The following is a 26116-nucleotide window of genomic DNA, read 5'->3' on the forward strand; positions in this document are numbered from 1 at the left end:
TGGACATGGTTCATTTCTAATGCACGTTATTATGAATTGTGTGTCAGCCCAGGATTATGTCAGTTTTCTTTACTTATTCATTTAACAGACTGCCCATCTAGCCAAACACACAGTTTATAGGCTCTGAGCTGGGACAAAGTGCCTTGCTCAAGGGGACGTCAGCAGTGGGTAGTATAAACATACTCTGGTCAGGTTAGTTTTACTGCCTTGTCGACCACTGGTACATTGGACACGTTGTCAATACCCCAGAGGGTTTTTAGACAAAGTGATGCTACTGTGAGTGAGCACGTTTTGATTGACAAATATTTCAGGTTTCAGCACCGTTTTGTCACTGTTAGGTAACTGCCAACCATTTGTCAGTGATGCTGCAAAAGAAAGAGATGTGACTATGATTATGTGCCACGTTGTTTGCATACAGTCAATGGTGCAGACTTAAAACAAAAGTTTAGGCTGTAGCCCCCTCCAGTGTTCAAAAGGGGGAAAAAACGCTGCAGTATAAATAAATGAAAGTGATTTCAGGACTTCAGCTTCCTCACAGTGCAGCTCTTTATCTCAGGCATGCAAAAGGCCTTTTATAATAATCCTACATATATGAAAACAAAGTAGTGTCATGTCTTTTAATGAATCAGGGATTACTGAGTCCCTCCTGTTTTTGATAGGGCAGACGATGCAAAGTACTAATTAGTACAATGGGAATGATTAGAGTTTATATTTTAGCATGAGCTGTTCCTTAAAGTAGACTGTATTCACTTCTTGTCTGGCTTTGTTAATGAACACCAATGGGACCCTGCTGTGATGAGGCAGAATTATCCATCTGACCTGGGCAAATGCTGAAAATCTTGGCCGTGGCTGTTTCAGGCGTGAAAGGTTTGGAGATCTAACTTGTTGCAAAAGTTTGTTATTGCATTTCAATAGATTGATTTAGAATCCCAGTATTGAAATAACAAAACCAAAAAAACAATTACAAAACAGTCAGACTAACTGAGTACATAAAATGCTAAAATAAATTAAAACATGAATTACAAGAAATTAAAAGTCCACACATTTAAATACAATAATGTAGCCTATATAAAAATAGGGCTGGGCAAAATGGACCAATGCCGAGAAGTGGTTTGAGATGGCAAGAAAGGAGAGAGAGAGAGAGAGAGAGAGAGAGAGAGAGAGAGAGAGAGAGAGAGAGAAAGACACGCATGTTGGGACTTAACGAAAGAGTTAAGGAAACAGAGAAATCATGAATGCAGTATTATGAATATTCCAGGCTATTTCTCAGCTCCCATCAGTGCTCTCATTACAGAGTCACAACCTGTTTTATTTATGTATAGTACATGTCTCTGTTATTGTATATAAATTATGGAGGCTGCCGCAAAATTACCAGAATTACAGTAAATGTTACATCAATAATAATTCATAATTGTACTAAATTATTGTCGGTGCTACTGATCAAATACAACATATAAAAAAATAGCTTTTTATTTTGTATATTGCACATTGATTATATTCTATAACAGAGATTAACTTTAGCTCACAGCCATAACATTGATCACATAGTTGAAGTCATAGATGCAGCATCTGTTTAAGTCGTTCTGCTGTAGGTGAAGACACATCACTCATCTTTTTTTGCGATGTTATTAGGAAACATCCATTCAATAAATCCATAGCATATCATCCATACATTTAGCATCAACCTTATTAGTTGTTGTAGTAGTTTGTTAGTGCACATCAATAGATTGATTTAGAATCCCAGTATTGAAATAACAAAACCAAAAAAACAATGACTAAACAGTCAGACTAACTAAGTTAAGTACATAAAATGCTAAAATAAATTAAAACATGAATTACAAGAAATTAAAAGTCCACATATAAAGTATGTTAAATACAATAATGTAGCCTATATAAAAAATAGGGCTGGGCAATATGGCTAAAATCTTCTATCTCCATATAGGTCATTTCATATATCGATTTCTGATATATATCACGATATAGCATGTTTACTGGTAATTCAATAAATAGATAGGCAATAACCACATGGTAAATCATATTTCTGTATACTCCTGTGTGGTACAAATACTTGACAAATAAAATGTACTGAGTATTTTTTCATTTCATTAAGAACTTTATTTAGAACAAAATACATGCAAGGATCACAACATACAGCGTCAACCAAATGACATAAATGTTGCCGTAACCCAGTTCCACCGTTGGTTTTTTCAACATCATTTTTCCATAAAACTTTGGTTATTTTCAAAATGACAGTTGACTTTTGGTTTCACATGGGACACGAAACATGGTCTTCTGCGTGAAAGTCCTGTGTTTGTTAGGCCCATCCACCACCCCAACCTACCTCCTTAATTTGGCACTCTATTACTTTGCCAACACACTTCCTCATTTGCTCTTGTGATCGTTACTATAGCCACAAGAGGTCGCTGCCTAACGGGAAACGTAATTTTGGGTCGTTATGAGCTGCTTGTATAATCTGCACATGCGATCGTTTTCTGAAACTAGGCCTACGTGTTATCCAGGTTAAGAATGGATACCGTGTGCAAATACATTAGCAAGAACAGTAAAATCGGAATGTAGGCTACTGTGTGCAGATGCATGCATGGGAATGCAGGAGAGTAAAATATGTCAGATCTACGGAAAGAGAGAGTTACACCAGACCTACCACCATTCACGTATGTCAGAGTTGATTCTGTGGTTCATTGGAAGTTAAAAGAGCACAAGGTGTTCTAAAACGATATGGAATTATATTTGCCTGTCTAACGAGCCGAGCTGTGTACTTGGAAATGGCTCATTCCTTAGATATAAATTAATGCGTAAATGCCTTTAGATGTTTCATTAGCAGAAGAAGCCAAGTAATTTAATTTACACCGAACCATTTGCTTCAGGTCCAAACCAACAGCTTATTCCATTAGCTGTTGACGGCAAGTTTAATACATATTAGACATGTTCTGGACCAGATCAGTCAAACAATATAGGCCTACCACTTTTGCAAGAAAGACAACAATGGAATCACATTGAAAGAAACTTCATACCCAGACACATCATATTGATCATAAATTCAAACGCACCCTGTGGATTCTGGTAAATGGCAAGAGCTCTGGAGATGCAGCCCGGATTGCAAGGATTGATTAATCTTTTATATATATATATATATATATATATATATATATATATATATATATATATATATATATATATATATATATATATATATATATATTTGGTTATTGTAATGAAAGATGATAACAAAAGTGATCACTTTCTTAGAGCCAGTAACATTTATGTTGTATGTAATATTACCACCTAGTGGTGTCTAATAGTATCTAGTATATGGCCTTTGTAGACCATAGAAAATATAGGACTACAATTCCCACGGAGCGGTGGTAGAGACAGGTGTGGACAATTTGAAGCTGAAGTCACGGGAGAGAGACAGTTCTTAATCATTATGCTTATGCTGTTGTAACGGCAGACAATCTAAGTTTGCTAATTAGTTGTTGTAGCCTAAAGGCCATTTTGTTTTGTTGAATGTGTGTTGAAAAAAACGAAAGTTACTGTTACACTAGTCTGGACATCTTGCCGTGCCAACCTTGCAATAAAGGTTTCCTAAATGCCATGTATATACATGTGATGTCAGCTTACTAATTGATTGCAGGTTTTGTGTAGATTTGGACTTTTATACATTTATTCCACTTTGTTTAAACGGCGAAGTGGAGAGGCATCGTTCACCTGTTCGGAGCTGGCTGGTGAATGTGACGCTCGTATAGGCCTTGCTGGATACACCGTGACTCTGTTTGTGGATCTACTGATCGCTGTGAATTACTTTTTTTTCCGTGTCATTGGATTATGGCAAAATACGGATCTTTTTTTCTCAACGTGTCTACGTTTTATGGGGAGTTTGGAGAGGCATCTCAACAGACTGGAGGTCGAACACTGATTGTTCACTGTTACATTTTAGTTGAATTTAAGCGTCTGTCTATTGCGTTCCAAGACAGCCGTGCCGCGATTGGATTTCATAAGGGCGAATTGTTAAATTGTTACAATGTAATTTAAAATCTGCTTTAAAAATAAACAGATGTGTTTTGGAATATAATGTTCAGCTTCGGCAGCTTTACCTATGTGCTATAATATACAATGACGAAGCCTAGTGACAAGTCCATAGCAACCAGTGTTGAATTGTTATTTCCCAGTGTCCTTTGCTGAATGGTCTCAATGTTTTATTGTTTTATTTCATGTGAATACTAGTACACTAGAGGAGTAACTTAGTATTTCAAGTAATGCAGTAATGCACGAAGTGTGCATTTAGTTTCCATGCTTGCAATGTTAGTGAGTAAATCTACTGAAATGGCCACCACACCATAACAGAGGAGTGTGATGTGTAAGATGAGAATGCAGAGGTTAACTCCTGAATGTCATGGCTGTAAAAATCAAATAGCATCTGTACTTCTTTGCTAAGTGCAAACTTATATGCAAGGGGAGGGTCATGCTTCTCTTTTGTATGATGTTGGAGGGTCATAGCAAAATTATTACTGATGCCGGGAGGGTTCAGTCTTTTTAGGTTAGAGGCCACAACACTCCTCTGGTTGCCCCTTAATTAAATAATGAACAGTCCCTAAGACAATATTTCTGTGACCCCTTTTCATTTGTCAGAAACAGCAGTTTGACCTAAAAAGAGAGGATTTGAGAGATTTCATTTTATCACACCACCTCTAGTTCAGCAAACTAGAAAGCTAGAAGGCTAATTCATCAATGACCCTTGTGCTGTGGGGAAGTTGCTCACTCCCTCGGCCCTGTGGCATTTTCTTGTCTTCCAGCCTGTTCTCAGATCTGTGGCCGTTCCATGGGCAGAAGGGGACGTAACGAACCCAAGATTGGGACGATAGGCAAGAGGTTATTCCAAAGGGGAGGTCATACACCTCTTTAGTTGCCAAGGTGTCGCTCGAGTCCTCAAGATGTACTTTGTTCCAGGCTAAGAGGCCACGCTCGCTTTTGGTCCCTGAAATAGTGGAATTAGAAAGACTATTAGACCACATCTTCTTTACAATGACACACATACATACACATGCATTGGCTGCTGTTTGATTATCAACCTTCCACTTCAGCTTACCAGGAATTGTGTTATCTAGGAAGAAGCCAAGAAACCCTCCGATGAACATGTGTGTGGTCAACAATATGCGCAACACTTGGTCTACCTCTTTAACATCTGAGTCACACACGAAGGGCAAGAGAGAAAAAATATTAGTGCAATACAGTAAAAATACTTTCAGATTGATGTGCATCACTTGCTGTTCTAATCAAGTTAAAAGACTGAATATAAGCTGTTAAAGTAATGTCATATAGATTGTACCTGTTTCTAAGAAATCAGGATTCTTCATTATCCAGTTCGGAATAACAAGTGCAGAAAACATGGAAAAACCAAAAACAAATATATTCCTGGAGGAATTCATGTCTGTGGACTGTAAATGAGATGTCAGCGAAAAAGAATAATACAACAATTGAATACTAGCAAACAATTTTGTTGAATATCAAATCATTTATTACCTGCAGATTAGAAATTCCTGCTGCAGTTATGACTCCAAACATGATCAGGAACATCCCTCCCACCACAGGGGTGGGGATGGTGGTGAAGATGGCTCCAATTTTACCCAGCATCCCTATCAAAATCATGAAAACTCCACTCAGAAGAATCACCATTCGGCTACCTACCTGTTGTCACACAATAAAACAATAAAATTAGTTAAATTTAGAGTTTTGCTTAATCTGCTCTTCCACATCAAAGTCAGCCTAGTTATGAAATCATGCAGTTTAAATGAAATTCAAACTGTAGGGTTGACATCACTTCCGTATCTTACCTTGGTGATACCCAGGGCAGCCACATTCTCACTAAATGAGGTAGTGCCGTTGCCTGTGCCGAAGGCCCCTGCCAACAAACTGCCGAGCCCTTCAACACCAATGCCCCGGCTGATGGCGTGCTTGGGGGGGGGAGGCGCCCCTGAGAGCCTGGCACATGCGTGGTAGTCGCCCACAGACTCTGCCATGGAGCATATTATTCCAGCCATCATGCCAAACACACCTGCCAGGCTCACAGTTGGCATGCCCCACTGACCTGAATGAGGAGTCAAAATTGTGATTATTGAATAGTCTATAAAAAAAAACATGTTGTAAACATTTGATTCTACACCCACTATACCAATTGCTTTCCCTTTTTGTGGACTTACCAGGATAAGGAAATGTGAACCAGGAAGCCTTGTTCAGCACATCTCCCTTCACATCAGTGCGAGCCAGGTGGCCATATTGGGCTGGATCCAATGGTAGGACATCATAGATAGTGAGGAGGTAGCAGACTAACCACGAGATCGAAATGCCCAGCAGAATCTAATAAATATCTAATATTAGTATCAGTGTCAGTATTTTCAAGCAACCATAAAATACAACAAAAATATGCCATCAAAAATGTAGTATAATAGTCTTTAACATGTATCTGAGTGTATTGTGATGACTTTCTTGAGAACATACAGGCATTATTTGGAAGATATAGAACTTTGAGGTGTGCAGTTTCTTGGCTTTGCTATATGCAGGAACAAGGATTGGTATGCGACGGAGGTACTGGGAGAACAAGATGATCAGCACTGTGGTCCTGTATATAAGAAGAACTGTCATTAGCAGGATGACGCAAAAATACAGACTGATATTATATTTGAAACAGGCGAGTGATGACACCATCTTTACTGAAGGAAAATTAGTGAAAACAACATCCTTTCAACTGGGCAAATAATAATTCACTGTGGCACCAAGTGCTTACATACATAGCAGAGATGCCCCAGTGGCTGCCAACCTTGTCTCCAGCTGAATCGTACAGTGACAGACCTATGAGAGAGACTGTGGGGGCAATGGTTAAGGGGCCAATGAAGCGCATAAGGAAGCCAATGAGCCCAGAAAAGCCGACCAGGATCTGGAGGACAGAGGCCACCATGATAGAGCCCTGCAGCTGTGGACAGGAACACAATAACCAAGATCATTAACATCAACTCTCTCTCTTTGGCTGAGTGATAGACTTTAACACCAATATGACTGGTTACTTCCCGGAGCAGAATCTACAGGAGTTCACTGAATTAATCATTCGCTCCACAGAAGTGCTGTTTTGCATTTTTTTTGTTAGCTTTTTATCAATTCTGTGGATGCACAGTGTGTTAGCTCACTGTTCTCATGCGGGTCTGCCACACTTCTATAAAGAGAGGTGAGGACGTGTTGACCAGACTGGCGTTCTGGGTCCAAGCTGGGCACTTCCACTCTGGCATGGACAACATGGCCATGGCAGGGGTCACCAAAGCAAATGTACCCCCCTGCAGGATGGGAAGCCTACAGGTGTGACAGAAACAAACAATTCTCAGTCACATAAAAATACAAATGATTTATTGATGTGTTGGGTGGTGTTGATGATTTCTATTTTTATTACTATTAAATCCTTTTTTGAAGTTATTGTTAGCCAAAATGATGTCAAATAACATGCTTAACAATAGGTGTGAGACTAGAGTCTACAGCCACACTACAAGCTCTGTAAGACTGTATTAAATGCTAACGTCAGCATGCTAACATACTCACAATGACAATGTTAACATGCTGATGTTTAGCAGATAGTCTTTAATGATATGTGCACCATCTTACTTTACATGCTAACATTTCTAATTAGCAGTAAACCCAAAGTTGAAGCTGATGGGAATGTCGTCAGTTCTGCAGTTTTTTTGGTAAAAATGAACAGAGTTGCATACTGTATTAAACCGTATAACTAACATGTTATCAACCACACAAGTGTTTCTATCAATCAGACAAATGCAAGCCTGTATTCACTCTCCCTTTAGCTCTATTTTGGTGTTCACTTACTCCTGAGAAATATTTCTAGGTCTATAGCCATTGCTATTATTTCTTCACCAGCTAACTGCTAAGTCTGTCCCTCATTTAGTGCTGGGTAGGTAGCATACAACTTTTTGTTGTTGTTGTTGTTGTTGTTGCAGATAACTGCTGCTTGCTGCTGCTTAAAAATGGTTTGAGAGCAGTGACACTAAACCATACAGAAGCTAAACGGTTGGGAGCATGAAGATAATTCTCTGTAAGCTCTGTTGGACACTGTCATCCCACTTAAGACCAAACTTTGTCACATTAAATTGAGTAATTTAATTCATCGATAACATAAATATACCGACTTGTGGAGCTTTAAGACTGTGACTTATGTATTAAGTGTTAAAGTAAAATTTAAACTTTTCCAGTGTTTATCTCAACTATCTTGCCAATCATTTGTTACAGGATGGTGAGTGGTGCAGTGAACTAGCACCATCATTCTGACCTTACACCGAAGGTGACCTGCAGCACAGTGATCAGGCCCGAGGTGAAGAAAATGGTGTTGATGAGGCAACTCTGGGTCAGGCTGTCGTGTTGCAGACACAGCCCCTCCGAGAGAATGAGGGGGATGGAGACGATGCCACCGAAAGCTGTCAGGTAATGCTGCACAGGGGAGGAACAGTGATGACAATGATGAATTGACGGTATTGATGACACCCTTTCAAAAACCAGCATGTCGTCTTCTTTCTCTGAGGTTGATAAAACAATGCTCCATCTCCATTTAGAGTAATTGACAGCTACAATATGCAGTTAAAGCGACAGGCCTAAAAACTGACCAGTCACAGCAGTGCACCTGATTTCACAACTATGCCACCATTAATAATGTTATCAATGTTAACAACTGACCATGTCACTAATTTTAAGATTAATTTTTTGGGGCTTTTCCCTTTATTAAGTAGTGACAGTGGATAGACATGAAAGGGAGAGAGAGATGGGGGATGACACGCAGCAAAGGGCAGCAGGTCGGATTTGAACCCACGCCGTTGCAGGACTTAGCCAACATGGGGCAGACTCTCTTACTGGGTGAGCTAGAGGCGCCGCGCCCCCCATGTCACTAATTTAATTGAACGGCCACTAGTCTATATCCATGACCTCAGGGTAATCAGGGTAAATCCAGACAGCTAGCTAGACTATCTGTCCAATCTGAGTTTTTGTGTTGCATGACTAAAACAACCTTTGAACGTACACGTTCCATCAAAACAAGTTCCTTCCCGAGGCCATTTTGCAGCGGTACCGCGGCTCCATCCGGCGCTTAGTACCGCCCAGGAGGATTGTGATTGGTTTAAAGAAATGCCAATAAACCACAGCACGTTTTTCTCCCATTCCGGAATGATGTGTGGACTAGCCAGACCCTCCTCCGCAGCGCTGTGAAGGAAGGTCTGGCAATGCAAGACTAAACGGCCACAAACATGATGAAGTTCAGAATTCAACATAATACACCGCTGTCACTGGTTAGTTTTTTGGCCTGTTCCTTTAACTGCAGACTTACCTATAAAGAAGATGTGATAAAACACACAAAACATTGTAGGATGCTATTTTGTATTGCCCCAATAACGATGTGGATTCAACAGCCACAGCAACCGAAAATATTCACAAGATATTCATAGAACTTTAAAATCCTTGTCACACCCACCTGTATGGCCAGAAAAGTGCAAATGTACCAGGGTGGAACATCAGTCACACAATACGTTGGTTTATTTGTGTCTTTCTCTTCCTTCTCCTTTCCGTCCTTTCCTCTTTGTTGATCACTGACATCCATCTGCAGCACCAAATTTTGTGTTTTAAACATTTTGGATTTTGTGTAGTGTAACAGAAGGACATTTCAGGTAGATAGACATCTTAACAACATTTAGACATCTCCATCTGTTGATGTCTATCATCTCTGTTATTGTGTTTCTGTATTATGAATTTGAAAGTATGAAGCTTTATGACTCTAATCAAAACTAAATAGTGCTGTGTGGGCCCTGCGCAAAGGTTGTGTGAGGTTAGAGAGAATGTCAGCAAAAGTTGCAGAACTTTTAGAAACTTCCAACCTAAATTACTCCCACTAGTCTGAACCCGTAGCAGATATAATCAGAACTATGTGAAGTGCAATCTTTGTTCTTTAACAAGATATGAACTCAAAAGCAGTTTTTCTCCTGAATGCTTATGGTGCCTGGTGATGCTGACTGTGTTTACAAAGAATACTTAAAATGCCAACACATGGTATATCTATTATAAGTCACTGTACTCACATCAAATGCAAGATTGTCAAGTCCACAACTTTCCTTCCCTGAAGCCATTGCAACTCCACTATAAGATAAAAACGGACTTCTTGAGGTGGAGTTCTTCTCACAAGAGGTGAATAGGAAAAATATAGGCAACCGTAGACCAACCAGGAAGACCACATTCAGTTTGTCACTTTTAGAGCTGGTAGTGTGTGTTCATCTCAGGACAAAGTTCAGATCACTGATTATTTAGTTACTTATTTTATGTTAGTATTATATATATATTTGTTATCGTTGTGGAAGTTGGGAGGGACATACTTATTTCATGGTCACTTAGTTCTCATAAAAGTTAGTTATCATTCTTCCTGACTGCCACAGCCAGTGCTAAACACGATGTCTTGTGCATGCGCAGGTCATGTATTTAATATTACCAAAGTCACATGTGACCTGGGATGATGTAGGGCCCACGTCATTATTAAAGAAGCCCTTTTTGGGGTGACTTCTAGCTCACGTGGTAGAGCGTGTGCCCCAAGTCCAACCTGTGGCCTTTTACTATGTGTCACCTCCCTTCTTTCTCTCCTCCCTTTCCTGTCATCCTCCAGCTGCTCTATAATAAAAGCCTAAAAAAATACTCTTAAAAATATGTTCTTCTCGCCAAGATTCCGACTGACAGAGCTCTGGCAGTTAACCAGAATTGATAGAACCGTAGTTACATACTTAACTCTCATATTTCTATCTTCCTGACCGCCAGAGGCAGTGCTTAACTCTGAATGACTATTACCAACATAGTAACGAGGAATCCACTGTGTGGGAAGAAGCGACATTGGCCCTGCCGTAGCACAAATCTCACTTAGTAAATCGCACTTTTCCAGAAAATGTGTTCATTACGGTGCAGCTCTTCATCTCTGGCATGTAAAAGGCCTTTTATAATTATCCTACATATATGGAAACAAAGTAGTGGCAAGTCTTTTAATGAATCAGGGATTACTGAGTCCCTCTTGTTTTTGATAGGGCAGACACTGCAAAGTACTAATTAGTACAATGGGAATGATTAGAGTTTATATTTTAGGATGAGCTGTAAAGTAGGCTGTCTTCACTTCTTGTCTGGCTTTGTTACAGTTTTTCTCAATTGCTAAAACACAATTTTTCAAAATTGCTCCATTTTCTGAAAACATTAAACACAAAACCTCATCTTCAAGCACTATTTACAAAACCTCTGACTCCTCTTGCAAAATGCAAACTTTCGCCTCAAAACAGTTTTACTTTACAAACACTGCTCTCAAATCATAAACAAAGTGATCAAAATGATATACAATATCAAGCAGTCAGTAAACAATACACCAACAAATAGAAAACACATTGTTCAAAGCATATAGTTCTCAGGGAGAAGTACATTTTTAATCTCAAAACAAATTTCATATTTTTCCGTCATTGTCTTTAGATGAACGAAAACATGTTCTATCACAGTAGCTCAAAATTGATTAGAAATTACTACTCTGCTATGCTCTTTGCAATTTTTTTTGTTCTTCCTCCTCCTTGTACCCCTATTTTTACAGTACTGTACCCTGCATCTCACAAACTTGTCCTTTGTCTCTGTGATACTGTAATTCTTGTTCTTTGTTGATATGAACCTGCAACCACTCAAAATCTATTGAGCAATCAATACTGTTACAGTAACAAATGGAAAGCACAATGTTCAGGGCCATACAATGTGTTCATTGTACAGTATACAGCCTACAATGCACTGTACTACAGTATACAATACTAAAAGGGACAAAAATCAAAGGAATAAACATGTGATCAATGTGTTTCTTCTTGTCTTTGGGCTGGGTCAGGCCGGAGCACTTCGTCGACATCACAAGCAATGTTGTCCCTCCTGAGGCAATGGGGGAAGAAGCCTCTTGTGTGCCGTATCCAGCCCTGACACCTCGCATACGCACTCGTCCTCGTCTTCTCACATCGTTTCTTCTATCCATTCTCAGACTTTCTCCTTCCCACTTTCAACAACCTGTTTGCTCTCTGAACTTGCTTATATTGGTTGTGTCACATCATTTGAAAAAGTGAAATCAATTTTGAGTGGTTGATGTATCACAGTGGGAATCAAACCTGGGTCTCCCACACTAAAGGCATGTGTCATATCCACTGCGCCGCCACCACCACAATGGGTTAACTGGAAATGGTTTAAGGTATTGACAACAGACTGCACAATTAGCTAAATGACTTCATGCTCATGGCTCATGGCAAATGCTGAAAATCTTGGCCCTGGATGTTTCAAGCATGAAAGGTGTGTAGATCTAAATTGTTGCAAGAGTGCGTGTATAGAGAGAGAGAGAGAGAGAGAGAGAGAGAGAGAGAGAGAGAGAGAGAGAGAGAGAGAGAGAGAGAGAGATATATGCTGGGACTTGATAGCTCATTCATTTACATGTTTTATTTCTGTCTGTCATTGTAGCTTAATTATGGAGGCTGCCGCAAAATTACCATAACATGATAATTTACAGTTCATGCTACATCACGTGACAAAACAAAATTGTGAGAAATATACAATAGACATTTTAATATCGTTTTGATGATATATATCGTCCCCCAGCCCTATATGAAAATGTGTATAATTAATGATGAATAAAACAAATAAAAATAACTAAGAACTGAAGGCAAAAAGCTAGGCTTAAAGGTTTTGAGCAGCATCCAGACAGCCGTTTCAGTCTGGATCAAAGTCAGTGAATTAGTAATTAGTAATAACGTTTTACAAATAGTGAGTATGACATGGTCATAGTGTGCTGATTCATCCAGTATTTCTGAACACTGAGGTATCAGATATCCCCCCCTGAGCTCAGCGAATGAACAGACCTGATCCTTATGGCTCACTAAAGGAGCCCAAGGCTTAACCTGACTTTTATTTTAATAATCTACCATAGTTTTTGTCACATGTTGGCTGTGTGACACACCAAGTTTCTTACAGCATATTGCCATAACTTTTGTACTGAATAGGAACCTATCAATATAACCAGAATGTGTACAAAAACCTGTCATGTTATTTCCTTAAATGAAACAAGTTACTGGGGAACAGTTATGGATGCATCCTTCTTATTGATGTATTTGGTTTACATAGTATTGTTTTCTCCTTTTGAAGCTTAAATCAATTTTCTAATGGAAAAATAGCCGCTAGTGTTGAAATCCCAGCACATGGCAGGGGAGTAATATGAAGCCACTACAGTGCATGCAGTTTTCACATAATCAGTCAAATGAATAAATGTGGGTACAGTAAATGAGATCAGCGGAAATATGACTTATGTTTGCATTCATTGGATATTGCATTTATTTATACCCTGAGCAGTCTCACATTTGCCTGCAGTGTGATCCCCATGTACTGATCATGAATACACAATCTCTCTCACTCTCTCTTTCTCCCCCTCATTCTTTCTGTTTGTCTCTCGCCTCGTTCTCTTAACTCCATTTGGGGTGATATTTATGTCCAAAAGATAAACATGACTGATGAGCTAATGTGGATTTCAAAACAGAGAAAATATCGCTAAGTTATCATTATCATATCCCATTGAAATGCAGATCGCTGGAACAATGTTACATAAAACCCAATTGTGAACCACTACACAAAATCTCTTTCCAGAACACCAACTTACAAAAGGTAATATTCTGTAATGTGTTCTCAGTGAGCTACAAAAAAGACATTTAAAGAAAAGGTGAGATTTTTAAAGTGCAAATTACACATGGTATTGTGCCATCCTGAAATAACAGAGGGTGCAGCCAACCATTGACTAGTGGTCCAAAATGGGCCTCGGGGAAAACTGATGGCTCCACAGATCAAAGCATTACACCATAACCCACCTGCCCGTCAAAGCTGGTAAGGCAGAGGAAATGAATACGCAGAGAAAGAGATGAAGGCATGGAGTGGGAAGAGAAAGATTGAGAAGATGTGTTATCTCTGTTTGCTTTTGCAGAAGGAAACACAATAACAGCTAGAGGGGTCGCTGCTCTGGGTTTTTAAGCAGCTGCCTAGATCAGTGTGAAGATGTGTGATAGTACATTTATCCACAGGCTAAATTTAATTTCCTTTGAAACAGGAGAATGAAGAACGCATTATTCTGTTTTTTTAGTCTGTCTGTTGACTGACTGTGAGGAAGGATTCTTTTTTTTTTTTTAAAGATAATTATTTGGGCATTATAGGCCTTTATTTGTATAGGACAGCTGAAGACAAAAGAGGAGTGAGAGAGGGGCAATGACATGCAGCAAAGGCCCACAGGTCGAGGAGTAAACCTCTATATATGGCCGTGCGCTCTACCAGGTGAGCTACCCAGGTGCCCCGAAGAAGAATTCTTAGTAACAGGGGAACATAGTAACACTTTTTTAAAGATTATTTTTTGGGCTTTTCCGCCTTTAAGGCCGGCGACAGACTGGATGCGTGGCGTGAGAGTGGCGTTTCTGTTGCGTGTCAGTTACGTGTCAGCTGCGTGGCGTTTTCTATGTCTTTGCACACCAGAAACGTGTCTGACGCAGCACTGCTGCTGCTAGCCTTGTCTGTACACATGTATCCCATTTCCCATTTCCCCTGCACTCAAGCAATAGTATACTTCATGTTAAACATAAATATATACTGATTTGATTACAGCAAAGACAACGTTGGCTGTATTGACGGCAAAATAGGCTACAGTATTGAAAGGTGCGATATTTGAAAATTGATAATAATTTTTATTTTTTTATTTTACATTTATATCTGCATTTATGTCAAAACCTAGAGACTTTCAAACATCCGAATGTCATTTATTAATATGTATTTGTGTCAAAATGACATATAAACATCTTTTACTATTCTATTTTGCCTGCAAACGCTTCCAACACGCTTGCGCGTCGCATGAAAAATAGGCGTCAGTTCTATTTCTAGCATGCACGCGTTTTCGGCGCGGCTCAGTGTGTAAGCTCTAACCTGTTAACATGGGAGCCGAAATAAAAATGGACACGCCACGCAGCTGACACGCTCACGCGACACATCCAGTCTGTGGCCGGCCTAATGGACAGGACAGGTGAGAAAGGGGAGAGAGAGGGGGAAGACATGCAGGAAATTGTCACAGGTCGGAGATGAACCCTGGACCTCTGCATCGAGGCATTAACCTCTAAATATATGTGCGCCTGCTCTACCCACCGAGCCAACCCGGCCACAAACATAGTAACACTTTAATCGTTTAGTAGTTCTCTTTTAATTGGTGTTGACAGAATGTGAGAGCTTCAGTTCACACACAGATATCTGTATTTCTCTCTGCATAGTCAGGCTTGCATAGTGAAACATGGTTTACACAGCAAAATGAAACCCACTGCTGGCAGTTTGACCTAAATAGAGAGGCATATACTGTATGCTTTTTATCTATTTTATCACTCCACCTCTAGTTCAGCAAACTAGAAAGCTAGAAGGCTAATTCATCAATGACCCTTGTGCTGTGGGGCAGTTGCTCACTCCCTCAGCCCTGTGGCATTTTCTTGTTCTCAGATCTGTGGCCGTTCCATGGGCACAAAGGGGCGTAACAAACCCAAGATTGGGACGATAGGCAAGACCTCTTCAGTTGCCAAGGTGTAGCTCGAGTCCTCAAGGTGTACTTTGTTCCAGGCTAAGAGGCCTTTTGGTCCCTGAGACAGTGGAATTAGAAAGATTATTAGACCACATCTTCTTTACAATGACACACATACATACACATGCATTGGCTGCTGTTTGATTATCAACCTTCCACTTCAGCTTACCAGGAATTGTGTTATCTAGGAAGGAGCCAAGAAACCCTCCGATGAACATGTGTGTGGTCAACAATATGCTGAGTCACACACCAAGGGCAAGAGTGAAAAATATTCGTACAATACAGTAAACATTTTTTTTGAAATGCATCCCTTGCTGTTCCAATACAGTTAAAAGACTGAATGCCAGCTGTTAAAAAGTAATGAAATGTCGTGGTAGAAGATTGTACCTGTTTCTAAGAAATCAGGATTCTTCATTTTGCAGTTCGGAATAACAATTGCAGAAAACATGGAAAAAACCAAAACAAATACATTCCTGGAGGAATTCATGTCTGTGGACTGTAAAATGAGATGTGTCAGCAACATTCAGAATTGTAGAAAAGCATTTGGAAAAGAAATTGGCTGACTGTCAAACCAAATATTACCTGCAGATAAGAAACCCCCGCTGTAGTTATAAACATCCCTCTGGGGTGGGGATGGTATGACACCATCTCCACCGAAGGAAAATGGTCTCATCTAAATTTCAAAACAGCTTTAGGTACAGGCTACAGTTTATTTTTTTTTACCAGACAAACTTTAGTCTTTAATGTAATTTTAGAAATTGACCACCTGAGAAAGAAGCTCAGTACTAAAATTGCAGCCCAAATACTGCTGGTTCACACAGTAAAAACATGTCCTTCCAACTGGGCAAAAAATAATTCACCATGGCAGCGAGCGCTCACTTACATACATAGCAGAGATGCCACAGTGGTTGCCAACCATGTCTCCAGCTGAATTGTACAGTGACAGGCCTATGAGAGAGACTGTGGGGGCAATGGTTAAGGGGCACTTCAGAGAAGCTGACCAGGATCTGGAGGACAGAGGCCACCATGATAGAGCCCTGCAGCTGTGGACAGGAACACAATAACCAAGATCATTAACATCAACATCACCTCTCTCTCTTTGGCTGAGTGATAGACTTTAACACCAATATGACTGTTTACTTCCCGGAGCAGAATCTACAGGAGTTCACTGAATTAATCATTAGCTCCATAGAAGTGCTGTTTTGCGTGTTGGCTTTTTATTAATTCTGTGGATGCACAGTGTGTTAGCTCACTGTTCTCATGCGGGTCTACCACACTTCTATAAAGAGAGGTGAGGACGTGTTGACCAGACTGGCGTTCTTGCCCACAATAAGTTTTATAATCACTTACTGTAATATCTTCAGAGTTGGAAAACTCTTCTCTGACACAAGAGCAGGCTGCTTACTTTTTGTAATTGAATCAATTCATGTTGAGGAGATAAAGAAAACTCGTAACCAAGAGTTTCTAGAGAACTCTGACACTTTAAAACTCAATGGTTTGTTTGATCACGGTTTGCATTTAGCGCTTTCCTCAAACTTTCACAATCAGTTGACAGGACAAAATTGGGAAGATGTTAGATAAAGAGATTTAGGCCTTCAAAGAGAGGATGTTTTCTTCACTCGGAGGGGAAGAGAATGTGGAGACTTGATAGGATCTCTCTGTGTGGTGCTGATAAATGTGTCAAGGCAGATGCAGCAAAGCATCTTGGAGAATTGTCGTGTGAAAACACACCCTGCCGTTTTATAACAGAAAGGATGTTAACAATTGTAGGACAGTTAAGTGCAGTGCTTATCCTCTTGTCTTATCCCCCATTCTCACTGAGTTGAAATAATGACACCAGTAGAAACAGTTTCCCAGGATTAAACCAGGTCAAACTCTGCCACAACATAAGGAGGACCTAATTGAAACAAGGCATGGAGGGCAAATCATATTCTTCTATAATAATCATTAAATGTGCTGGTTTATGTGTGCAGTTGGGCTCTGCACTTAGGTAGTCATTTATATTCTAAAGGACGCTCTTTGCAGAACACCAAACTTTAATGTCATTGGCTGCGATATCGCACATCATCAACTCCCTGCAACATGTTCAGAGATAATGCCACTTTATCATTTTATGACTTTTAAGGCACTTTCATTTTTCATGTTTTGCATTTAAAGAAGCAATTCAGCCAATTTATGGGGAGATAGTATTCTGGTTTGAGTTTCTTTCTCAGCTCTGCTCATTAGAACAAAGAAGTGTACTCCCTAATGATTTTGTGTGCAAATTGTACACGATAAAAAAATAATACTGCCACGTGATGGTGCATGTATAACATACTGAGTCTCACTGTACAGACAAATTGTGACAGGGAAAGGTAGGATGCAGAGTGTAAACACAGGGGTTTGAAATCAGCAGAGAACATTCAGTCAGCAGACGTCGCAGCACATAAAAGTATTTGTTCATCCAGCAACAAGCCATTGTGTCTTAATGGCGCCTGAGGGAACAAGTAGTAAAAAATGCCAAATGTTCTCTGAAGCTCTTTGTGCATATTTAATCAACAACTTGCTGAAAGCATAGTAAGACAACATAAAGAGTAGCTCAAACATTCAAATGCAGATGAGTAAACATTTAATGCTGGTCTGTCTCAGGTGAAGTAGCTCTCAAAAACAGGTTATAAAAGAGTGTATGCACGTTTATGCTTGTGGCACTCAGCAATGCCATGCTATCGCTTCTCATGTATGTCCGCGGGAATGATAGCGAGCAGTGAGACATTCATGTCTCCCCTCAGACAAACCAGTAGAGACTGACTCTGCCTGAGGAGGATCTGCAAGTTTTACATCAAACATGCACATGTTGCTTGCCCAAACTCCTCCAGATGGGAAAAATCAGATTATTGGCTGTATGGTTCACACTTGTCTCCAAAAGCAAACAAGTGCCAGCACCAATCCATTCAAATGTGAAGGAGAAACACTGCCCCAAACTGCCATTGATGTTTACACCAGTGTGAGGGTCCTTGCAGAGAGGCAGGCTCAGTGCTATTGATTCAAGAAACGTCCTCCCTAGATTTTCATTACCAAGAGCAACATCCCTAATTTGAATCAAATTCTACAGCCTGTTTTTTTTATTCTAATACATGTCCTGATTTCAGTTACTTATCTCTTACCTTTTTCCTAAGTTTTTATTATCTCTCCCGTATCTACAAGTGAAAAACGCACACATTTAAAAACCAGCATGCCTAAAACGTAATTTCTGAATTGATTTGTGTATTGTTCACATTTGGGTATACACAAATGGAAATGTAGCAGCAGCTAAACAGGCAGTGTCACTCATGTGCCTTGAATATTTAGCGATCAATTTGCACAACAAACTCAACAAGCATGTTCGCTCCCTTGTTGAATAAGCAGAACAAGAGTGACAGATGTCCACTTGGAGTTGATCCAGTTACTGTGGTCAGACTCGGAGCAAATAAGGTCCTCCGAAAGTGATGTAAGTGATTTAAGCAGAGAGGCATGAAAATCACATTACATACGATTTGTTATTTAAATCCTGGACAAAGGTTACCTTTCAAACCAGAAGGTCTCATTGAATGTGACTGAGAAGTTGCCTTTGAGGCTTGGTCTAAGGTCAGTCTAAACAACTACGTAACAACGTCTTAACCTTTGAACCCGAGGAAGAATTTAAACAAAGTAATCCAATTTCTCTATCCATACCAGTCTATCTTAACACCCCTGTGAACAATGTTTAACATCAGTGTCAGTTTAGCTAAAGAGCTGAAGGTCAGAGCAGGGAAGATGCTTCAAGGCAGCATCAATCATCTTTAATACCATGTCAATATGAGAGACTTTGACTATTCGGATGTTATATCACTCTGTATATTGTATGCTAAGCAGCGCTGATACAGCTATAAATCCTTTGTAACCAATGCATATAAATTGTAGGCATATTTCTTTTCTTTTTTTCTTTTTTTTAATTACGCTTTCCTGCATAAAAGAAAAATGGAATCCCTTACAGTATTGTGAGATTTTCTTCTAACCTGACCAGTCAGCCTAATTAGATAAAGTTGTTCCTGTAGGTATTTTGGTTTTAAGAACTTAGTCCATATTTGTGACCTAATTATGCAACGCTGTGTCTTGGGTGCCTTTTCCTCGGTGGCAAAAAATGGGGAAAAGTCAATGACATGAAAAGTCTGTGCTAATATGAGATTTAAGGAAGCTCTTTAAAAACGGTGTCTCAAATACAAGTAGACACAAGCCTGCCTGTCCAGCCAGAAAGTAGTCATGAAAATGTGCTTTTGGATTTATCGGAAATCTACCTGGGTTTCCAGTAAAGTTAATTTCTGCCATTTTTTTTACAATTCCTATGAAGAACAGACTAAGAAACTGAAGACGTCTTCTCTCTAGTGAGCTCTTTCATGTGACATATTGAAGGCATATTGTCAGTGTGCTACTAAGACAACTGCAGCAAGACACGAACAAAACACTTAATAACACACAGTGAAGGAAAAGAGGAAGAAAGACTTAAAGAAAGACTTGCATCCTTAATTTTTTTCTCTTATAATTTAAAAAGTGTTGCGTCCTTGGCTTTGTGGCGATTTATCATTGTACGAATACATGCATCTGCCATCACGATGCAAAACAACAAGATAACACATATCATACAATACAGTTCAATAAAAAATGATTATAGTATTAGAATCCAATTGTCAGCTCGGCCTCAGGCGTTCATATACCGTTTGACGGCCCCTGTGGAAAGTGTGTATTGATCTCTTCTTCACAATTGTGCATTTTGCCCAGTTGACAGAGTTGTGTAAGAGGGCTAGTTTACATGAATACATCAAAATCAATACTGAAGATGAACACCCAGGAGCTGAAAAATATGCAGCAATTCTGCCTCATTATACAGTATGTATGTATGTATGTATGTATGTGTATCTTTCTTCCAGATTGAGATTAAGTTAAAGAGGCTTGTTCATAAAATGGTTACCATTGATACATTGTAGCACTTAAAGGCCCTAAAAACGTATTTTCTCAATTGGCTTCCTATTGTGAGAAATTAGATCCTACATCAAGGCACAGTTTTCTGCCAAAGTTTTGATTTTCACATCAGGGTTTTCTGTATTTGTGTTTAAGGCCTTGAAGCTCATGAATATATAGAAAAATTTAAGATTTAAAGCTGAGTTGCCAGGTACATTCAAAGAGGGAAAACTGATTTATGCTCCTTATGTCTCCCTGCACAGCTAACAAGCTTTCATACAGTAAGAAGAAAACGTGCATGTCTTTAAGATGTAATGTACAGTCAAAAAAGAAGATGCATCTATTTTCATTTTAGACTCACTAGTCTAAGTGCACAGTAAATCACATTTAGCTCAATTATAAGCTTGGGCCTATACATCTAAATATATTATGCGTGTATTCACATAAACCTGTAGTGTATCATCATGGTACCGTACCTGAGGGACTTCAGTGTAGCTCGGCAGGCTTCTAACTCTTTATACATTGCTGCATACAAAACAAGGATATTATAGCCACAGTGAAAAGTTAGATAATGTAAGGCAAGGATTATCAAGAAAAAATAGATAAAACATGGCATCACTTTAATCTAAGATAATAATGATACAACTCATATACTTAGTAAGTAATGTTTAACTAATGCACAATTTAATGCATGAATTAATGCAGAGTATATTATTAATTCCTGTCGCTCACCATTAACATCAAGTCCCTATGACTTCATGTGATAAGTTCACAATTAACAGATCATCAATTAAGGATCGGTAATTCAGTTGCCTCAAACATGAATTGATATGCGACTGATTTAGCTGGATTACAGTTACATCAAAGTTCAATTCAGAAGCATGCATTTGCTCGGCCTCTCTGGAAGCAGAACAGTATAGTCATAGAAATGTGAAGCTGTTAATGGTATATGATTTGTACCCTTATTATTAGGTGTTACCAATTTTAGAGTAACTAAAATTAGCCAAAATCTACATTGATATCAGCATGCAAGTAACTTGATACAAAAACAGCCTAAAATAAACACAACATAAACAATTGAATGAGGCAAAACTTGATATGACCAGAAATAGAGATTAAAATCGCAAAAACAATCATGCAACTATAGCAACCCTTGTGCATAGTGATTAATATGATTGAAAAATCACACCCTTTAGAGGCCATTGTTTTCCATTAGTTTGAAAATGAACAATAATCATTTAAAGTAAAGTGCGTTAACCTCCAGAATTACACAAATGTATTTCACACAGTGCTGTTAGTTCACACAAACTAACACTGAGTGTCAAACTCTGGTGATGTTCTTTATGCTGAGACATTTTCCAACCGCTCTCACTGTGCTGAGCAGTGTTGACTCGTCGTCCTAACTCTGACTTTCATTAGCACATTTCAGTGAGCAGCTAACCGCATTAAAAAATGAGCCGGTCCTGCAGTACTGTAAGTGCTGCTGGTGTTACAGAAGTAGGGGAAATGGGTATAGCCAAATATGATGTAATCATAGAAATACTGACCCTTGACTGCTTAAATCAAACACGTTATTTTTCTCAAGTTGCATCAAAAAAATGTACCCTCCATATCCTCTTTTAATGTTAACTTGTCATGCATTTACCCCAAGAGCAGCAGTTAGTACACACAGCTTCCCAAGCAGCAAGTGTTACTGGCTTAAGGGCCAATATTCTTCCAACAACAATATCCTTTTCGAGTTGTCACAATATTCATAAAGAATGGCCTGCTCTGCCCCATCCAATATAATTTATTCACATTTATCCTTCCTCAGTTCTCATAATTCTTTTCTCCCCAAAGACCTCATTAAATCTTAACCTTTACTCATATTACTGAAAGGAAACAACTTACTCTGCATTAAAGAAAAATAAAAAGAATATTCATGGGTTCATACACACAGGGACACCACAAGTACTCACTCCAAACATTTAAAAAGAGTTGATCCTATTCTAATTTACAACAGAAAGACGAGATAGGAGGTAAATGATTTGAGAAGGAGATCTGGTAATTAAGTAATACACATTATAATTTGCCCTCACCTGCTTGTCTGGTGATGAGGATCATTCGAATCCTGTTATCACACAATAAATCTGAGCTAAATCCTCTTTATAGGCCATTTCAATTTTGTGCAGGTCTTTTGGGTCCTATTGAGTGTTGTACCGAGAGAGCACCCTGCTCCTACAATAGGGATGCTAGTAAAGTTAAAGTTTGGCATATTAGAGTACAAGCCCTCCATCATTCTCTTTGATGATTGCATAAACAACCAAGCAGCTTTATAATGACACCTGCATGTATAATTTGGAACCCCACTTTCATGCTGTGCTACATATTCTCCTCACTTGCCCAACACTGCTGATTTTGCGATATTTATCAAATACAGCAGGCCCAGCATCTCATGGATGGGCAGAGTTGGATTACCAGCGGTGCAAAGCCGGCAAATGCCACAGGGCCTTAGAACTCCAGGCTTATTAAGCATTCACTGTTTGTTTTGCTAATTTAATTGAATATGTTTGGGAATATGCTGCACTAAAGCACATATTTACTGACATGATAAAGATGTTAAGGTGGGTCCTGCTTTAATGCCATGCTAGTGGCTATACTTAAGTACAGCGGTGCTTTGAGCTAAAGACTATCATGCTAACATGCTCATGATGACAATACTAACATGCTGATGTTTAGTACGTTTGCATTAAATTATTATACATTTAGTTTTGTATTTAAATTTTGCCCAACAGACAGTCATAAAAACACCAGGTAACCTACTCAAACGGCCTCTGTGGTAGTACTTGGCCCGCTACAGTAGCTGTATCCAGGACCACATTTTGCCATGATGACACACACATACTCATAATGTGAAAACAATACCAGCGTTGAGGCTGGTAATTAAAAAGTTTATTTTAGTTTTTATTTCTGTTTTATTATCCATTTACTTCTTACTAAAAAGAACAATAAACACAAGGGGCCCTACATGTGCTACTTGTTGGCTGGATTGGACAAAACAGCACAATACACATTTTATTGGTGAAAACTACAATGTTTGATCAGCAGAGACAAAAAAGACAACAATAGAAGCTGGTTGGATGTTGCTTGCTCCAAAAATAGTTTACTTTTTTGTGCAAATGACCGATTTAAAAAAAAATAATTTAAGTCTGTGTTTATACTTTTGCTGTTAGACGTTATGTTGGAACTATTTTTAGCAATAACCAAGATGATTTTTATATTTCAAGTTAGGGATGGATGTTTGCTCGAGATCTAACATCAGATTGTGCTCCAAAAAAGAGAAATAAAGCTCCCCCCTTTTCAACAAAATGTCAGACAATAATGATACTTTAACCAGACAGACAATAGCAAAAGGAAGTGCATTTGACCACAGATGGCTGCACAGAGACTCTCCTATTGTCCTTGGAATATCATCAAAGTCCCTCAGTAGTTTAGAGCCAAACATGAAGCTAGTCCCCAACAAGGATCAAAGCCCAGTTGAGGCTTTCATGCGGCACATTGCATTGTGCTCATCGTGAGCCGCTTGCCTTTTGTTCTTGCATGTAATAAGTCGTGATGAAAGGTGTGATGGTGTTGCAGACAGGGACCAATCGGAGTCGTGCTCACAGAGCCTGTCTGAACGCATCGAGCGCTCCCTCTCAAATCTACCCCTTCATTGCCCGTAAGCTCCTAAATCTTCATGGCTCACTAAAATATTAATCAGTCCTGGAGCAATAGCAGTAAGGCCACAAAAACACATACACAGCACAACATGCGTGTGCACACGCATTCTCGGACACACACACGTTCAGAGCATGGGGCTTGTATAATTTTGTGCTTCAGCGCTTTTGATATCTAGCGACTGGATGTCTCACTTGGAGCACTGAGCCTCAGTCACAGACATGACTTCTTCCCTGGGGAAGGCAGAGGAAACTACAGCACTATTACCCTCCTGCTGCTGTTGCTCAGTACACAAAACATGTGAAATTGAAAATCTTATCATTCACACAAAAGTCTGGGTTCACTGGCTGCTTTGGATTACCGCATATAGCTTGGATATACAATACACTGTTTTATGCTCTGACCAGTAATTATTTCAGTCCCCTCAATAGCGCCTGTTTGCAGTAACAAAGATAGATATCCGTAACCAGTCATGTAGGCACGAGAGGCACAGGCGTGAGAGCAGATTTATGGAGCACGATATTCTCATTTTGCCCGCAGCTGTTACACTTTCTGGGCCTATGGTTTCCAAGACATGATTGAATTTGAATGTACTTTGCCATACATAAAGGTCAGTGCTTGTTGTGTAAACACTCCATGTAAACATTTTTATCATCACACATGTTTAAGCATCTACAGAGGCCCATATATGTAGATAAAGCGGAGTCATTTTGAATTTATGGTAGCCCATTCTGCAAGTTTTAAACCGGTCATTTTTTGACTTTTCTTGTGTCTGAATGAAATAATATATGCACTGAGGAAGAATCAATTGCTCTACAAGGAAGCAAGAAAAAAACTCGCAAAGTGCCAAAAAGAAGATGCTAACAGTTGTCAGTTTGAATGTTCTGAGCCGCGCTGAGCTGAGCATACTCAGTTTGAGCTCTGTCGCTGCACATGTCAGCTCATTCCAATCCAGGGTTTGTTATGAAGACGGCGGCAGTCGCAGATTAAGATACTGTTCATTGCTTCATGGAAAGTTGGGGAGATTAAAAGTAGAAGTTTGAAATCAAGATTGGATCACCGTCCCTACACATAAACACACAAATCGTTGCACTTGTCAATGCAATAAGTACATTTGTTATGTTTCAGTGCAGCTGTGTTCTTTTTAAGCCAGTCACATGATACTCCTGATTAGAGCAACACTGTATCTGTAACTAGTACAGCAAAAACACTCCTCTAACACATCCATGTCACTTGACTGTTCTCCGTTAACTAGCTTTCCTCTAGTGGTGCTGAAGCTCACAGCTTCCCATGGGAAACTGGACAGGATGTGCTGAAGGATGAATGAATTATTGAGGAGTCAGTTGAGCTCAATTCTGACTCGGGGTTGGGTAGATTCCATGGCTGTAAAGGTCTACTAAATGTCTACTCTAACTTTTCTTTTTCTTTTCTTTTTTTTTTTTACATTAGCCTACATTCAATCATTTAAGCAAACATGAAATGTAGGGCAACATTGCAGTTGATAATACTGGGATATTACATAACTTCAGCTAGAGACAGGGGTAAGCCAAAAAATGATTACAATTTTATTTTGAGTGAATTAACCACAGGGCACAATGTCATGAATATGTTTGCAAACTGATGCAAACCAAAACAAGTAGACCTGCAATAAACAGGACTTGAGTTACCATGCATCCAACTTCCAATATAATACTTTTTCAGTAACAGAATAACACCAGCAGCATAAACATTCCGTAGGCTGAGCTGAATCAACTTCACTCTGACATAAAAACAAGACTCTCCTTTACA

General features: G+C 39.3%; 1 protein-coding gene across 1 annotated transcript; it reads right to left on the reverse strand.

Moving 5' to 3' along the window:
* Positions 1–4690: 4690 nt before the first annotated feature.
* On the reverse strand, positions 4691–10265 carry LOC116042001 (solute carrier family 23 member 1-like). The gene is made up of 12 exons (XM_031288131.2): positions 10128–10265; positions 9527–9652; positions 8339–8496; positions 7197–7356; positions 6804–6985; positions 6514–6634; positions 6216–6372; positions 5850–6103; positions 5539–5703; positions 5345–5453; positions 5105–5200; positions 4691–4993 (listed from the first exon to the last, which is right to left on the reverse strand). Exons 1-12 carry the CDS (start codon positions 10173–10175, stop codon positions 4728–4730), a joined length of 1842 nt encoding a protein of 613 aa, XP_031143991.1. The 5' UTR covers positions 10176–10265; the 3' UTR covers positions 4691–4727.
* Positions 10266–26116: the final 15851 nt, after the last annotated feature.

Source organism: Sander lucioperca, chromosome 19 (assembly GCF_008315115.2).
Source record: "Sander lucioperca isolate FBNREF2018 chromosome 19, SLUC_FBN_1.2, whole genome shotgun sequence".
NCBI classification, from domain to species: Eukaryota; Metazoa; Chordata; class Actinopteri; order Perciformes; family Percidae; genus Sander; species Sander lucioperca.

Bases quoted from the DNA above. Each gene is read 5' to 3' on its own strand.
- LOC116042001 (XM_031288131.2), bottom strand. From the start codon at position 10,175: ATGGCTTCAGGGAAGGAAAGTTGTGGACTTGACAATCTTGCATTTGAT. The intron at 6,986-7,196 runs GTGAGCTAACAC...TCCTGTCCACAG, and splicing joins GGCAGACCCGCATGAGAACA to CTGCAGGGCTCTATCATGGT. The intron at 4,994-5,104 runs GTAAGCTGAAGT...CCACTATTTCAG, and splicing joins CCTAGATAACACAATTCCTG to GGACCAAAAGCGAGCGTGGC.